The sequence below is a fragment of the Cuculus canorus genome, chromosome 1, assembly GCF_017976375.1.
Source record: "Cuculus canorus isolate bCucCan1 chromosome 1, bCucCan1.pri, whole genome shotgun sequence".
Classification (NCBI taxonomy): Eukaryota; Metazoa; Chordata; class Aves; order Cuculiformes; family Cuculidae; genus Cuculus; species Cuculus canorus.
The window spans coordinates 144,551,435-144,569,668 of record NC_071401.1 but is presented as its reverse complement, the minus strand read 5'-3'; the positions used below and the strand labels follow the sequence as shown (position 1 = coordinate 144,569,668).

The 18,234-nt window shown below is 43.5% G+C and overlaps 1 protein-coding gene across 6 annotated transcripts in view; it reads left to right on the top strand.

Annotated features, from left to right (window-relative positions):
* Positions 1-3,218: 3,218 nt before the first annotated feature.
* AMN1 (antagonist of mitotic exit network 1 homolog) overlaps positions 3,219-18,234 on the top strand; it is a 28,438-nt gene continuing 13,422 nt past the window's right edge. The window contains exons 1-3 of one of the 6 annotated variants that reach the window (XM_054073428.1): positions 6,005-6,907; positions 9,881-9,913; positions 14,587-14,719. In XM_054073428.1, coding sequence (XP_053929403.1) covers positions 6,573-6,907; positions 9,881-9,913; positions 14,587-14,719 — 501 coding nt within the window. In that variant the 5' untranslated portion in view covers positions 6,005-6,572. Of the gene's footprint in view, positions 3,359-6,004; positions 6,908-8,648; positions 9,343-9,880; positions 9,914-10,612; positions 11,168-11,284; positions 11,582-14,586; positions 14,720-18,234 lie in introns of those variants that run through there. The other 5 variants (XM_054073464.1, XM_054073471.1, XM_054073436.1 and 2 more) reach the window with 5 other exon arrangements.

The window sequence follows — 18,234 nt, the reverse complement described above, 5'->3', positions numbered from 1 at the left end:
CCAGTCAGTCAGGACCACTGGAAGATGATGGAAAGGGGTTTGGAAAGCACATTCGCCAGCTCCTTCAATACTCTTGGGTGGATCCCATCCGGCCCCATAGACTTGTGGATGTCTAGCTGGGCAAGCAAGTCTCTAACCGCCTCCTCTTGGATCATGGGAGCCTCATTCTGCTCCTCTAACTCCTGGGTTTGTACACAGAGGGAACAACTTCCCTTACTATTAACGACTGAGGCAAAGAAGGCATTAAGTACCTCAGCCTTGTCCTCATCTCCTGTCACTGTTATTCCTTCCACATCCAATAGGGACTGAATATTCTCCCTAGTCCTCCTTTTATTGTTAATGTATTTGTAGAAAGATTTTTTTATTATCTTTCACAGACTTAGCCAGTTTGATTTCTAGTTGGGCCTTAGCCCTCCTGATTTTTTCCCTGCAAGATCTCACTTCCTCCCTGTAGTCCACCCAAGACGCCTGTCCCTTCTTCCAAAGCTCATAGACATTCTTCTTCTTTTTGAGCCTCTCAAGATCTCAACCAAGCTGTTTTCTCCCCCTGCTGGCTCCTTTTCTGGAACATGGGGATAGCTCGCTCCTGAGCTGCTAGGATTTCATTTTCGAAGAGCGCCCAGCCCTCGTGGGCTCCCTTGCCCTTAAGAACTGTCTCCCATGCGACTTTGCCAACCAGCCTTCTGAACAGTCCGAAGTCTGCCCACTGGAAGTTTAATGTGACTGTTCTGCTAATTCTCTTCTTCATCTCACCTAGAACTGAAAACCCTATCATCTCATGATCACTTTGCCCCAGGCGTCCTCCAACCGTCACATCTCCCACAAGGCCTTCTCTGTTCACAAACAGCAGGTCCAGGAGGGCACCCTCTCTTGTGGCTCTCTCACCAGTTGTGTGAGGAAGTTGTCTTCCATGCACTCCAGGAACCTCCTAGACTGCTTCCTTTCTGCTGTATTGTACTTGCAGCAGATATCCGACTTCTCAATATAACTTTTGAAAACATCTTTTTCTCTTTCTTCCTGTGCTTTTTCCTTCAGATCGAACAGAACCACAACCTCACACTCCAAAGCAGACATAGAAAAGATTGAAGTCCTCATTGCCTTCTTTATCTTAGTCTTCACAGAATCACAGAATAGTTTAGGTTGGAAGTTCCCATCTTTCTTATAAGCCCCTTTTAAGTACTGAAAGGCTACAATAAGGTCTTGCTGGATGGACCCTTCTCTTCTCCAGACTGAACAACCCCAACTCTATCAGCCTTTCTTCATAGGAGAGGTGTTCCAGTCCTCTGATAATTCTTGTGGCCCTCCTTTGGATGTACTCCCACAGGCCCATTTCTTGCCCGTACTGAGGACTCCAGAGCTAGGTACAGTACTTCAGGTGGGTCACACCAAAGCAGAGAAGGGGCAGAATCACCTCTTTCAATCTTCTGACCCTGCTTCTTTTTATGCAGCCCAGTGCACTGTTGGTCTTCTGGGCTGCAAGCACACATTACTGGCTCATGTCCAGCTTTTCATCCATCAGTACCCCTAAGTTCTTCTCTGCTCTCAATTCCTTCATACCCCAGCCTGTATTGATACCAGTGGTTGCCCTGACTATGTGCAGTACCTTGTGCTTGGCCTTGTTGAACTTCATGAGGCTTGCAGGGGCCCACTGCTCAAGCCTGCCCAGGTCCCTCTGGATTGCATCCTGCCCCTCAGGTATGTCAACTGCATCACTCAACTTGGTGTCATCTGCAAAATTCCTGAGGGTGCCCTCAATCCCAGTGTCTATGTCATTGATGAAGATTTTAGGTAGCACTGAAGGGGGCATACAAGAAAGCTGGGGAGGGACTTTGTACAAGGGCACATAGTGATAGGACAAGGGGGAATGGCTTCAGATTGGAAGGGGGAAGATTTAGATTAGGGATTAGGAAGAAATTCTTACAATGAGGGTGGTGAGGCACTGGAACAGGTTGCCCAGGAAAGTTGTGGATGCCCCATCCCTGGAGGTGTTCAAGGCCAGGCTGGATAGGGCCTTGAGCAGCCTGGTCTGGTGGGAGGTGTCCCTGTCCATGGCAGAAGGGTTGGAACTAGATATCTTTAAGGTCCCTTCCAATCCAAACCATTCTATGATTCCATGATACTGCTCTGTGTGAGCTGAACACAGGCAGGATGCAGGAACAACCACAAAACCATGTCCAGAATGCAAAGAGTTAATTTATTTCCTTTACAGCAGGAACAGAGAGAACTCTGAAACAACACCTGGCCAGAGGAAATGCAAACAGGAATGTAGGCACCACAGAGCTTGCTAGGAAGTGTGAATCCAAACCTGCCAACTGCCTGCCTTAAATGCAGGCAAAGGAAAGGTGAGTAGTTTTCCACAGTGCTTTGCTCTTTCTCACAGCAGGGTAGAAATCTCAAGCACATTTTCTAACATGACCCTGAGTTTATCACAGGCCTATGTTACCTAAACACAAAGGTTCTGCTTGTCAAACATACAAGACTAAACAATGATTAGCATGATATATGTGTTTTTCTGTGTCCAGGCTGCAAGGTCACTCAAGCATGTTTTAGAATTCCTCCTCACAAATCTTCCATTGTATTCGCTCATGATCCCAATACAGACAACTGAGGGACAGCGCTCGCCACCAGTCTCCACCTGGACATTGAGCCATTCACCACTACCCTCTGTATAGTAGTCCATGTGATGGGATGGGATGTATCCATGAGTATTGAGGGAGCTGGCCGATGTCATTGTGAGGCGACTACTGATTACCTTTGATAGGTCTTGATATGCTAAAAGTAGTTCCTGAGAGAAGGCAACAATGAGAAGCATTGAGGGAACTACAGCTTCAAATTCATCCCTGGGAAGTTAATAGAAAGGTAGCATCATAGAATGATTTGGGTTGGAAGGGACCTTAAAGATCATTCAGTTCTAACTCCCCTGCCATGGGCAGGGACACCTTCCACTAAATTAGATTTCTCAAAGCCTCATCCAGTCTGGTCTTGAATACCTCCAGAGACTGGGCATTCACGACTTCTCTGAGCAACCTGCTCCAACGCCTCTTCACACTCACAGTAAAAAATTTCTTCCTAATAGCAAATCTAAATCTCCCCTCTTTCAGCTTAAAAACCGTTACCCCTCATCCTATCCCTGCACTTCCTGATAAAGAGCCCCTCCCTAGCTTTCACTTTAAGTACCAGAAGGCTGCTTTAAGGTCTTCCTGGAGCCTTCTCTTCTCTAGGCTAAACAAGTCTAACTCTTTCAGCCTGTCCTCGTACAGGAGGTACTCCAGATCATTGTGGCTCTCCTCTGGACTCACTCTAACAGATCCATGTCCTTCCCGTGCTGAGGACTCCAGAACTGAATGCAGGACTCCAGGTGAGGTCTCACAAAGCAGAGCAGAGGGGGAGAATCACCTGCCTAGGCCTGCTGGTCACACTTCTTTTGATATAGCCCGGGATACAGTTGGCTTTCTGTGCTGCTAGTTTACATTGCTGTCTCCTTTTGAGCATCCCATCCACCAGCACTCCCAAGTCCTTCTCGTCAGGGCTACTCTCAATACATTCTCTGCCCAGCCTGTAATTGTGCTTGGGATTGCTCCGACTCCGGTGTAGAACCTTGCACTTGGCCTTGTTGAACTTCATGAGGTGAAGGAAATGGAGGAAATCCTCCCAAAAAAACATTGCCAAACACATGGAAGACAAGGACACTTGGAGGAGTCAGTGTGCTTTTATGTCTAAGAAATTGTGCTTCACCTATTTCATAGCCCTCTGTGATGAGACGACTGACTTGACAGATGATGGTAGAGCAGTGGAGATGTTTATCTCCGTTTTAATAAAGCTTTTGGCACTCCAATAATACAATAGATAAGCTGATAAAGAATTATAGAATAGAATCATAGAATAGTTCGGGTTGGAAGGGATTTCTAAAGGTCATCTAGTACAATTGCCCTGCGATGAGCAGGGACATCTTCAACTAGTTGAGGTTGCCATCCAGGCAAGTACGGGCTGAATAGTTGAATAGTGAGGTAGATTGGAGGCAGCCTGAACTTCTGGGATCAAAGGATTGTGATCAGCAGCACAAAGACAAGCTGGATACCAGACACTTGTAATCAATACTAAGGTTATACCACTTAACAATGTCATGTATGACCTTGACATTGAGGTAAACTGCATGCTCAAAATTTACAGATTATTCAAAACTGGGAACAGCAGTTGATGCACCTAATGGTGTCCCTCTGAACAGAGATGACTGGCAGGTTGGAGAAATGGGCAGAGAGGAACTTCATGAAGTTCAGCACAGGGAAGTGCTGCTTGGCACCTGGAGAGGAATAACCCCATGTACCAGTACAAGATCAAGCCTGACTTACTAAAAGCAGCTTTGCAGAGAGTCTATATTCAAGTACTTCTTGACTCACTGGTTACAGCCTGGTGTTTTATCAGTACAGTTTTCCAACATGTTTAGGCTGGTGTGGCTGAAGTCCTTTCTGCAACTGCCTATAGTCAAATCAGTGTAAGAGCAGCACGTAACTGCTCCCTGAGACAGCCTGCTGTCAGATTCAGTTTGAGATACAGCAGCAGTGTGTGAAGTTTGGCAGTTCATGAGCTGCTTCAGAAGCAACTCATGAGGTTAAACAGTTAAAGGCTGTCACTGGGCTAGCAATTATTTCCAGCCCACAAGCTGAGGAACCTACCCTCAGCACAGCCCTAGCCTCATCGCTACCTACTAGCCTTACCCACTGCCAAATCAGCTGATGGGAGAAGCAAATACATTAAACTGATCCTTCTGAAAAACATCAAGAGAATCAGTTGCTTGTTAGCCAGGGCTGTCTGCTGGTTAGGTTCACCATGCAAGCACACAGAATTTGCCAGAACTACACAGTCTGCTGCAGCTTTATTATGTCTCCTGACCCCACAAAAGGATCTGCAAGGAAGCCTGCTCCTTGCTCAACCCAGCACCTTCCATCAGCATGGGGATTTCTGCCATCTTTGTGAGACACCTTGCTTGTGCTGTGGAAGGGAAAACTAAAACAAAGCTCACCCTGTCAGCTTTGTGTGCCTCCTGCTTTTGTTACCAAATTCACAGCTGGCCCGTTCTGACTGAATAGATTCATAGAATCATTGAATCATTAAGGTTGGAAAGACCTCTGAGATCATCAAATTCAATCATCAGACCAACACCACCATGCCTACTAAAACATGTCCCAAAGAGCCACATCCCCACTTTTTTTGAACACGTGCAGGGATGGTGACAGCACCACTTCCCTGCGCAGCCTGTTCCAATGCTTAACCACTCTTTCAGTAAAGAAATTTTTCTTACTATCCAATCTAAAGCTCCTTTGATGCAGTACAAAATTCAATATCTATTAATGTGCAGGGGGTTTACCATCCAAACTGGGCACATACAAGTGATGTTTCTTTAGAGGTTTTATAGCTTACATTATAAGGGTATGATATGAACCATCCAATTACCTACTAATGCATATTTCTAATTATCCAATCATAAAAAGCTATATTTTGTAGGTCTTGCAGCATCATCATACATTAGCAACCTTGCAGTTTATCTGTTAACCCAGATGTTTCAGTCCTCAACTTCAGCAAAGTAATCAGATATCCGCAGCAACCTCTGTTTCTCACAGATACAGATCCTTCACCTAATCTGGCGAGAACAGAGACTTCCTTATCTTAGTCAATCATTTGCCTGGGTAGGTGATGGGTCTTGGGTCTGAAGATAATGACGCAGCAATCATCTGTCAATGTTAAGTCCTAAGGAAGGTGTGATCTCAGTTTATGTCACACAGGCCACACAGAAATTTAAAAAGCTAGAAATAATAAAAAAAAAAAAAAGAGAAAATGTATTCAGGCAGAAGGATCTGGCAGGCAGCAGGGTTTCTGCAGGTTATTGGAGATTGGGGAAAGGGAAATGAGGGAAACCGGTGCTGGGGAATGACTCCACTGGAATCCTTAACATAAGGATATAGAGCTGTTGGAATGGGTCCAGAGGAGGGCTACAAAGATTATCAGAGGGCTGGAGCACGTCCCATACGAGGACAGGCTGAGAGAGTTGGGGTTGTTCAGCCTGGAGAAGAGAAGGCTCTGAGGAGATCTTATAGTGACCTTCCAGTACCTGAAGGGGCTACAAGAAAGCTGGGAAGGGGCTGTTCACAAAGGCTTGTAGTGATAGGACAAGGGGCAATAAGTATAAACTGGAGAGGGGCAGATTTAGACTAGACATAAGAAAGAATTTCTTCACGATGAGGGTGGTGAGGTACTGGCACAGGTTGCCCAGGGAAGCTGTGGCTGCCCCATCCCTGGAGGTGTTCAAGGCCAGGTTGGATGGGGGTTTGAGTAGTTTGGTCTGGTGGGAGGTGTCCCTGCCCATGGCAGGGAGGTTGGAACTGGATGATCTTTAAGATCCCTTCTAACCCAAACCATTTTATGGTTCATTCTATGATTCTATGATTCTATGATTCTATGATGGGAGCAAGGAGGAAATCACAGTTAAAACAATTGTGCTCCTTGCCTGAAGACTCCTGAACTTCTCAGGTTCTCCTGTGCTTCTTCCAGGCTCGGGAAGATCATAGACTCACAGAATGGTTTGGGTCAGAAGAGACCTGAAAGCCCATCGCGTTCCAACCCCACTGCCATGGGTGAACCAGGGTGCTCAGAGCCCCATTCAGCCTGGCCTTGAACACCTCCAGGGATGGGGAATCCACAGCTTCCCCGGGCGGCCTCTGCCAGCCCCTCACCAAGACACACCAAGCGCCGGCAGCGGCGCCCCGTGCTCGGACTACATCTCCCGTCGTGCCCGCGGGAGGAGGCGCCGCCGCCATCTCGGCCTCGCAGGGACCGCGGCTCCCCCCGCCATGAGCCGCCTCAGCGGCGCTTGGGACGGCGCCGGCGACCAAGTCCAGCTCCTCCTGGACCTGTGAGTGGCGCCCCGGCACCTTCCTGCTCCAGACTGGCCCCTTTTCCCTCCGGGAGGGATCCGGGCGGGGCGAAGCGATGGCGGCAGGGCTCGGGACAGGGGCGGGCGGCCTTCGGTGGAGAGGGCGGGGGAGGGCACAGATTGGCTGTGGGGACAGATCGGGAGGAGCTACAGGGGGCAGGGTTTGAGGGGGTGGCAGGGTGGGTGACAGGGTCTGGCAGAGGTGACGGGCTTTGACGGAGTGGCAGGGTATGTGACAGGATCTGGCAGAGTTGACAGGGTTTGATGGAGTGCCATGGTAGGTGACAGGGTCTGGCACAGGTGACGGGCTTTGATGAGGTGGCAGGGTCGGTGACAGGAATTGGCAGAGGTGGGGTGGATGGATTTGGCAGAGGTGACAGAATTTGATGGAGTGACAAGGTTTTGCAGAGGTGACAGGGTTTGATAGGGTGACGGTTTGGCAGAGGTGACAGTTTGGGAGGAGTTACAGGATTTGAGAGGAGTGCCAGGGTTTGGCAGAGGTGGCAGGGTTTGATGAGGTGACAGGGTTTGGCAGAGGTGGCAGGGTTTGATAGAGTGGCAAGTTTTTGCAGAGGTGACAGGCTTTAATGAGGTGACAGGGTTTGGCAGAGGTGGCGGGGTTTGATGAGGTGGCAGGGTTTTACGGAGGTGACGGGGTTTGATGGCGTGACAGGGTGGGTGACAGGGTTTGACAGAGGTGATGGGAGTTGACAGGGTTTGATGGGATGACAGGGTTTCGCAGGGGTGACCGTTTGGGAGGAGTTACAGGAGCAGGGTTTGAGAGGGGTGGCAGGTTTTTGCAGAGGTGACAGGGTTTGATGGGGCAAGAGGGAAGGTGGCAGAGTTTTGCAGAGGTGACAGAGTTTGATGGGGTGGCAGGGTAGGTGACAGAGTTTGGCAGAAGAGACAGTGTTTAGTGGGGTGACAGAGTAGGTGACAGGAACTGGCAGAGGTGATGGGGGTTGACAGGGTTTGATGGGATGACAGGGTTTGAGGGGGTGACAGGGTTTGGCAGAGGTGTCAGGATTTGATGGGGTGGCAGGGTTTGGCAGAAGTGACAGGGTTTCGGGGGTGTTGAGAGAAGTGATAGGGTTTGATGGGGTGACAAGGTTTGGCAGAGGTAACAGTTTGGGAGGAGTTACAGGACTGGTGGCAGGATTTGAGAGTCACAGGGTTTGGCATATGTGACAGGTTTTGGTGGAGTGACAGGGTTTTGCAGAGGTGACAGGATTTGATGGCATGACAAGGTGCATGACAGGGCTTGACAGGGGTGATGGGGGTTGACAGGGTTTGATGGGGTGACAGGGTTTTGCAGAGGTGACAGTGTTTGGGATGGCAGGGGGTGACAGGGTTTGGCAGAGGTGACAAGATTTGGTGGGGTAGCAGGGTTTTGCAGAGGTGACAGGGTTTGATGGGGTGATGGGATTTGGTAGGGGTGACGGAGCTTGATAGGATGTCAGGGTTTTGCAGAGGTGACAGGATTTGATGGGGTGGCAGGGTTTGACGGCGTGACAAGGTGCGTGACGGAATTTGATGGGGTGACAGGGTTTGACAGAGGTGAGTGTTTGGGAGGAGTTACAGGGCAGGTGGTAAGGTTTTTAGAGGAGCGACAGGGCTTGGTGGGTGTGACAGGTTTTGGCCGGCAGATTACAGATTGATCCCTGTCAGATCTGGATGAGGAGGGATGATTGAGGATCTCTGCCTTCACCTGGCCCCAGTAAATCCACTGAATGGTGTTTCGCTTTGTCTTCACTATGGCAAATTTCTTCATGTTTAGGGGAGGGAGTTAGGGACAGCATAGGGATAAAATAGTTGATTTGGCAGATGAAACAAAAATAGCTAGCAAACCATACAGAATTTGTATACATAGCAAACCATAAAAGTGTTAGACTTTTAAAGCACTGAAGACAAGATTGCAATTGCCCTGGTGTAGCCAACTGTTTTATTAAATTTCCTACAAAGTACAATAACAGTGAAAACATATTTTAAATGTTTTATTCTTTAAACTGCAAGTCAGTAATGTACTCTGAAAATATCAAGCAGCCTTTTGAAAAGAATGGCATTGATCTGAAAAGCTTCTCTCTCAAGCCAAATTTAAAATCCAGCAGCAAGAGGCCCTTAAATGTAACTAGAAGATTTGGCATAGCTCACATTGATTTCCGTGTATCTGCACTGGTTTTGGGGTATTTGGGGCAAATTTGAAGCAAGTAGTTGGTCTAGATGTGCAAGTCCCTATTCAAGCATGGCTGCATTAGCTGCTTAATATCTTCCAGTGAAAAAAGTTCATTTCAAGCTTGTATTACGTTTTTAGATAGAGCTGTTTTTATGTACTACAGTCTATGGTTTTTATGTACTACAGTCTGCCTCCTTTGGGATGAATTGGAAGAAAAAGTTATTTACCTAGCAACCAAAACGTAGGTGTCCTATGATAGATACATATTTATCACGTAATTCAAGGGTGTGCCCTTATGTGACAAATGACTGCTTGCACGGGTGCACTTATCACCCCCCAGAAGGCTCAGAAAGCCTATTTGACTCACCCTAGGCAAAGGTGGAGTGCTTTTTTGCACTGAAGAGGTGCTGGTGCTTTTGGGATGGTAAGAATGGTACAGCATCTCAAAGCTAGTTAACTGGTTTATTGCATAAAGAATAGTAGTAGTAGAAAATACAAAAGCAATCTTTTGTCTCTTATGGTGCTGAGGACCTTAGCTATTGCAGCATGAGACAAGCCCCTTCTCATTGATCAGCATGCTGCACAGATTCCACTTGTGATGAGGTTCACACTTCTTGTGGTCTTTAGAGCTTTGGTGAGATTTTTTTTAGGAATAACCAATTCTTCTCCTTCTCTGCAGCCCAGTAGATAGGCTGTTTAATCTCAAGATAAAGACAAAGAATGTGGATGATGTACTACTTGTCCTGAGTTGGAGACATTTACGGGCTTCTCTGTTACAGGCAGTCAGCCAACTTTATCCAGCAGTTGCCGAGGTTCAGTGAAGTCATTTCAGTCTTGGACATCTCCAGAGGGATGAGTGATACTTGTGTGTGCTCAGGTTATGTGATGGTCATTCATGCTGATATGCGGGTCTCTGCAACCAAGACCTGTGGTTAAACTCTGCCCAGATTCTGCTTGAAATCTCTGTCTCCTCTTTTTTTGCAGTGTCTTTTGCAGTGACCTACTACAGGTGCCCTTATCACATTGTGCTAGCTTTATTGTTTTTTTAAATGTGCTTCCATGCTGTAAGTCTTGCTTCTTTCCTTACTTAAATCTGTGATACACTTCAGATTACATAGCCTTAATATTTTAATTTCTCTTGAGTTCTCAGTCAGTATGAGTTTAATTTTCTGTGTTTTGGTGGCGTTCTGATGCCAGACAAGATTCTGTGGCAAAATAAAGTTTTCTGCTGTGGCCATGCACTGTATTTAGTTTGACTTAACTCCAGGCTGCTGCTGCCCTCTGCCCTCAGCCACCTCTTTTGGCAGTAATATTTCTTTGGCCTTCTCACAGTTTTAGTCACAGGAATTTTCTTTCAGGTCACTGTGCAATTGTATTTCAGAGCTGGCATGAGGAAGGTGCAGTAAAAAGTGGTTGGGGAGACAAAGTGGAGGCAGAATGAGCCTTTTCAACCTCTGTTTGGACTTTACATTTGGTGAGGGTGGTGTGTAATGACAGCTGGACTCTTCATAATTAAAAAATTAATTGCAAGGGTTCTGTCTTGCTAATAACTTCCCTTTTTGCAAAGCTGAAACATACTTTTTTTTTGTTGTGCATGATTAATCTGTTAGAATGGTGTTTAAGATGTGCATTATACTGCATGCTTATATTCTCATGATTAACCTTAGGTCTAGATCTGGATGAAGGGATTTAGTGTACTCAGTAAGTCTGTGGATGACACTAAGCTCGGCAGAAATGTTGATCTGCTTGAGGATAGGGAGGCTCTATGAAGGGATCCGAGCAGGTTGGATTGATGGGCTGCGACCAACCGAATGAGTTTCAACGAGGTCACGTGCCGGGTCCAGTACTTGGGACACAACAACCCCAAGCAGTGCTGCAGGCTTGGGGAAGAGTGGCTGGAAAACTGCCTGGCAGGGAAGTATCTGGGGATGTAGGTTGACAGCCAACTGAATATGAGACAGCCGTGTGACCAGGTGGCCATGAATGCCAGTGGCGTCTTGTCCTGTATCAGAAACAGCATGGCCAGCAGGACCAAGGAAGTGATTCTCCCCCTGTACTCAGCACTGGTGAGGCTGCACCTCGAATACTGTGTTCAGTTTTGGGCCCCTCAGTGCAAGAAGGACATTGAAGTGGTGGGGTGTGTCAAGAGAAGAGCAACAAAGCTGGTGAAGGGGCTGGAGAACAAGTCTTGTGAGAGGTGACTGAGGGAACTGGGGTTGTTTAGCCTAGAGAAGAGGAGGCTGAGGGGAGACCTTATTGCTCTCTACAACTACCTGAACAGAGGTTGTAGTGAGGTTGGTGTTGGTCTCTTCTCCCAAGTGACAGGTGAAAGGATGAGAGGAAATGGCTTCGACTTGCACCAGAGGAAGTTCAGATTGGACATCAGGAAAAATTTCTTCACTGAAAGCATTATGTGGCACTGGCACAGGCCGCCCAGGGAGGTGTTTGAGTCACCATCCCTGGAGGTATTTAAAAGACGGGTAGGTGAACTGCTCAGGGATATAATTTAGTAGTGGACAGGTGCAATGGGGCTCAATGATCCCAAAGGTCTTTTCCAACCAAACAATGGCTACGTAGCTCCTTGTGTAACACATACCATTAACAGGGACTTGCCTAATTAGGCCTGCAGACTAATGTGTTAACCTAACCTGTCAGTGTCTTGGAAAACTAAGGCCTTAAAAAGGCATCAGAACATTTGTAGATGGGTACTTCTGCATGAACAAAAAAATGAGTAGAGCATCAGTTGCAAAGCAGAGCTTCCTTTTATGGTCTGACGATGAATATAAATTATCCAGCCCTAAGGAATGCAGGAAGATGTATCTGGCTTGTTATTTGCCATTAAACCTGCTTTAGTGTATGTTCTTCTAGTTAATTTCTTCTTCTGATGTGTCCCATTTCTAACATATGTTCTGCTATTGTACTTCATGTGATGTAACTTAGTATAAGCTGCACCTTGCATGGTATTTGTAGAATAACTAGTCAGAAAGATCTAATTTCTGGTTTATGTATTGGAAATACTTGTCCTGCCATAAGTCCCTAACCTGTCGTAAAACTTAAGTTTAAAGACTACAGGCCTTTTCTGTTCTGCAGCTCTGGACGCATTTGGAACAAATGAGTATGCCATTTCACACTTTGTAGACAACTCTGAACTGTGAACAGCTGATGTAACAGCGCTGATAACATGAAGCAGGGAAATAGCAGTCGTTAAGTTAGAGGGAGGCAAAATTTGTCTGCCAGGTGAATGTGTTATAGTCTTTACTTACCAATCTTAATTATTGCTGTGCGTATCCAGATCACATGAAAGTAAAGAAGCCAATGACAGCAAAGAGATATACTGTGCAATTACAGTAGCTGCTTTGAGTTTACTAGTGGAGTGAATTAATAGAAAAATGTTGATTCTACAAAAGCAAAATGTTTTGCAGGATGGCAATGTTTCTTCAACATTTTTGATAGGATTTAAAATGAAAAGTTGGCCTAGGGAATCTAATTCAGGTAGCTATGATCAGTAGATAATAGAATCTCCAGTTCAAAGCACTCCATCTCTTCTGTGAACTCAAGTTTCTAAGCAAGAGAGGACAGTGGGGAGTTACCATTCCTTCCCCCTTTTCAACTCACTCTGGTTTAGTTTTACTGTAGTGTAGTGCTTATTAATGTCTTGGCATTTTCTAGGCAACAAAATGTTATCTTTGGATGTTGTTTAGCCTCACTGTAGTTTATGTTCCTCATTACCTGGGGACTTAGTTTTTTTATAATAAAATCTCCCTTCAGAGCATTGCAATTTCTTCTTTAAGGACCAGCAATTGTCTCTTAACATATTATAAAGTGATGATTACTCTAAAAGTCAGTTTGCTTAGAAGCTATTCATAAACTCTACCCAGTGTTGTCTTTGGTGTTTCAGTAAGTCTGTGGTTGTAATTTAAAGTTGCAGAGGCTGTGCCATTATTATTTTATGTATCCTATGATATGTTAAAGTGCCTTAGGAATCTTATACAAGTAGGACTGCATTATTAGTATCCCTCTATAGTACTCAGTATTGCTTAAGTGAATTCTCTTCTGTATATATGGTCTTGAAAAGCATTATTTCGAGTGTTCCACCCAGGTACTGTTCCACATACATCTGGATAATACTGATCTCTCTGTTTTATGTTGCTTAAGTAAAGTTCTTAATGTTTTCTCCCAAAAAGCTCTGTTCCATCTGGAGCCTCTTAATGTATTCTGACTGAAATGATCCCCTTTTCTTTCCTTCACGCAGATAAAATTCTAGGATCATTCATGTATCATTCTGTGATATTAGTAGGCCTCTTAATGTTTGTTTCTGCCTAGTCCTTCCTTTTCAGATGAATTCTTAAGCCCTTTGTGTCTTTCAGATTTGTTTCTCATCAGCAGTATCTCACAATGGAAACGTTGTGTAGGTCAGGCTTCAGTATCTGGCCAAGGGAACAGATTGCTCGAAACAGGGAAACAATTTTGACCCTAATACAAAATGTGCCCAGAGAGCAAGGTGTTTATGATATATAGAAAATAGAGTGTATATTGGCATTATCATTAGTTCAAAATCTCTGGCCTGGTGTGTATAATAATCAGGCTGTTTCCTTCAGGTTGATAACTTATTCTGATTGAGTAAACATGTGGCAGTAAGGGGGCCTAAAATACTGCTGTTAAAAAAAGGCATGGCTATACTGAGTCAAACCAATCCATGTTTCTGATTGTGATAGGATTTCAGCCAGCTGTGTGAGAACCTTCCTTCTTATACCAGGGCAGCTTAATTTCTTGAAGAACCGTTGCTGATGAGGCTGTATGAATACCCTGTGAAGATCAAAGTGTGTTTACTTTCCCCTTTACATTACATTTGCTGTGTATCCACTTGTTATTTTATCTGCCTAACCTACTTTGTAGGACCACGAGCTGATTGATATGAGATTTCCTGAACCCTATTAAGACAGAAGAATTTCTTCCTCATGTGGCAATCCTCTATGATCAGATCTAGTTTTAAGCACAAAGTTAAAAAGGTTGAACACAGGGTTTCTCAGAACAATTCATTGTAAAAGAGTGCTACAAACTAGAGAGTGTGTAAATACTACATCTGAAAATACCTCCTTAGTGATAGAGAGGTGTCTCTTCGCTGGAACTAGCTGGCCCAAATAAAGATTTACTGCCTACTGAGTGAAGGCTTAGCTGGTGAAAAGGCCTTTCTTGGAACTCGTGAACATACTACCAGCAAATTCATTTTGTGACCTGGTTTGGTGATTGCAGTGAATGAGGCTAATTTTTGCCTCAAGTTGACTGGGGAACACTTACAGAGAAGGATCAGCTGATTGTCCCCAAAGGTCAACAATTGAATTGGTGGTACCATGGAACAGCTAGAACTGATAAGGTTTGAAGTCAGCATAGCTGGATGCAGAAAATGATATCTTATGGCTTGATTGTGCTAGTTCTAATATATAATGGCTGTTTTTGACTGTGCTGTAACTTTCTTTTTTTTCAGATGCCTTCGGTGTTTGACAAAGAACCTTTCCAGATATGCTGCAGATATGAAGTCATTGCCACCCAACATAAAGGATAAATTGATTAAATTAATGAGTATGCAAGGGCAAATAACTGATTCAAATATCAGTGAGGTAAGATTTCATTCAAAACTATCCTGTCTGTGATAGCTAACACACAAGGATGAACTAAATTAAAATTGTTTACATGAGATGACAGATAAATTCAGGCCTGCTTACATTGTCCATGTCTTTACCGCTTTTTTCTTAACCTTCATATTACTAATACTCCTCTATTAGTAGTAATAAGATTATGTTTATAGTTCAAATAAATTAAAATGTTTTCCCTTTGGTGATAATTTAAATTACTTCTGTGTAATCAACTGACATGTATTATCCCTTTTTAGTACAGGAAACTAGACTGTTGCAAACCAGGTTCTGTTCCTAAATGTAGGATGTTTCAAGAAGCTAGTGCATAATTTAGAAATTAGAAGATTTCAGGAACTTGTTAGATGTTTGTTATGTTCTATTGACATTAAGCACATGATCTCCATATAATTTATTTAAATCTTGATTCTTTGAAATATGATGATGCTAAGGCTAGAAACTGATAGTTCAAGTTCTCTCATCCCTTTGCAAACTAGTGCATGGCAGTATTTTAAAATGAAACCAGTTAATGAATTTTCTTTAGCTGTAAATTCAAGGGCACATCTATATTTGTATCTATCTACCGTTATCTTGTTGAGCCTCAAAGGGAGGTGTGAGCATTGAGGAAGGCTAAAGGTTGGCCTTGGTAAAACAGAAAATAAATGACTCCCTGTTCATTCCTGCTTTGACTTGTAACATGGAAGAGGCAAATAATGTCAGTTTCTTAGTGTCAGAATAGTGAAGCCATGACTAGAGGCAGAATCCAAAGTACTGTAGAAAACCTTTTATCTTTAATATGCACCATTTTTTGATTATAAAAATAGGTCTCTGAGTGAAAATCAGTCTTATTCACTGGACTTATTTTGGAAAATTTGAGTTGACAAAATTTTGTTTAGGCTATCTTTTCAGTAAGTAATCCTTTCTAAGCATTTTACTAGGTGTATATAATAAACCATGATTGTGTGTGTGTAATTGCACAAAACTTATTAGGATATCTTTAGTCTGGAAATAAACTAGAGGTTTTAAGCTACATTCTGTTCCTCTGTCTCTTTGTAAAATCTCATCTGTCTTTTTCTTCATTCAGAAGTTGAATAGTGTCTTCTCTTTGAGCATGTTTTCCATCTGTCACTGGGATATTCTGTTCTGATTCTTTTTCTCATGTGTTTTCCCTTTCTCATTTCTTGCAGTTCTGTCCTTGGTTGTCATTGCTTTTGCTGGGCATGTTATACCTTGGCTTTCTTTGATAATAGTTTCCAGGTTTATCTCATTTGTATTTTTTAAAAAATGCTGGCCACCTCTTGGTCTCTGGATTCAAACTGTTTCTCCATACCATTTTGCTCTTCAGTTTTCCTGTTCTTTCGTCTTGCAGATATTCTTGTTGCTCAGCCTAGCAGAAATGGCTTACATTGTTTGGCTCTTCTTACTATCCCTTGCTCACATCATATATAACTGAAGTACTCTATATGTGGCACATTTGCAACATCTCAGTTAGTCTCCATATGGATATGGAATTTTTTTCTTTGCTATTGCTTCCCTCCTGCCCTTTTCTTTCATAGTCTCCATAGTGTTGCCACTAGATCTGTTCCCTTGGGGTTTTCCAGGCTATGCTCTCTCATTTGATTTTGCACCTGTCCTGTCCTTGGTGTTGCTTAAGCATTTTGCTTAAAGTTACATTTATTGCTGTTGAAATTCTGTTAACCTGCGCTCATGTATAAGCTTCTATTTCATGTGTTGCCTCCCTGTTCTTGCCCAGATTTATGTTATCATATTTTTTTTTCCCTTACTCTGCTTTTTGCTTGGAGGAGCCTTCCATGTGTGACTTATATGCTAAACTCCTTCCAACTCACTTTTACCATAAAGTTCTCTAAAACCGTTCAGCATGTGCCCACAACATAACTTTAATCTCCTGTATTCTGCATCCTAACAGCCCTTATTCTATCTGAATGCATCTTCTTTGAGACAGGTGCATTCAGTGAATATGAATCTGTGAATAATAATAGAAAGCTAACCTCTAAGTAATACCCGAGCATGTGAAGAATCATAGGCTAGGGAAGCTTAATACTCTAGCTCCTTTAAATAGACAGTATTCTGATAGTACTCTTGCTTCTCATTTAGACTTCCTTGCATCTAATGGCTCTTTTAATCATAAAATTTCTCACATGGCTTCAAAAACAGAAGTTTCCTCACTTTTGTTGTGTTCTATGCATTTTGGAATTGTGAAAGAAAGCCAACAGTCAGAGGAAGTATCTTGAGTAAATGTTGACAGTTGCTTCGGCTTTAAGCGTGTCATCTCTGGGTTTGACTGGTTTGCTTCCTTCAATATCAATTCAGAACTATAAGTGAAAAAGAGCTGAATGTTATCTTGTGAAAACTATTCACAAGTGTGTTGTGTGGGATGTGTTGGTGGTTTTGTAGTGTAGAGATGTATTTGAGGCTTATAGCATTTGGGGGAAAAAAGCTGTTAAAGCTGTCTGCATTCTGCCATTTGTTTTGCAGAAAGGTTGCAATTATAATCTACTAGGAGTTTTAGCTTTTTGTTAAAAGGCTTAATTGACTTTGTCAGTAAAGATTTTAGCATCTTATATATTTGAAAACAGAAAAAACAGTGTTCCTTGTAATATCTTTATTGTAACTGTTAGAGTGGTCAGCCTGGGTAAGGAATAGGCCTTTAATAAGCCTGTCATCTGTGCTGTTATCTTTGCTTGTGTATGGAAATTCACTGTATGCTTTTATCCTTTTAGCTGAGGAATGGAATGACAAGCTGAAGGGAGTAGAATAAGATAATGAGAAAACCTCTTCTAAGGCTTGCCTATTTGTCTGCAGGACAGGTCAAAAAACTTATAGATTGTTTGTGCAAGAGGGGGCTATAAAAAAATATTAAAATTCAGTGAGAATTCCTGAAAATCAAATTAGTGGTCAGATATATTTGTATTGTTACTGAAATCAGAGACCTACTATTTATTGCTTTAGGTCTAAATTTCATTAATGTCCTCTTGAGGAAGATTTCACAAAACCTCCAACCGATGCTCATATGGGAGTGAAAGAGCATATTTGATGAGAATTTGATGGTATGATAATAAGGTTGCTTGTTTATGAGAACAAGAGTGTGTGTTTAGATGAGAAGAATACTCTGGGGCAAAATATCTTTCAAATATTACCCTTATCTGTTCAGCAGATTTAAGTTTTGATCGCAGGCAGTATTTATTTACACTTCAAATCCCTGCCATCCAAGGTGTGCTGCTAAGTTTGAGGGTATTAAGCTTGATAAACATATCTGTACTGGCAGAACCATTGCTTCTAGCAACTGTACCATCAAAATAGTACTTCGACTGTTTAAATAGTAGTGTTAATGTACTCCTGCTGTGCATATGGTCACAGAAACTGAAAATTCATGCAGTAGGAGATGAACTGTTGTGGCTGATGATACCGTATTTTCTTTAGTGTTTTTAGTTCCTGAGACTGGTAACCCCACCCTCTAGTGAATATTATCTTAAAGTTCTGTG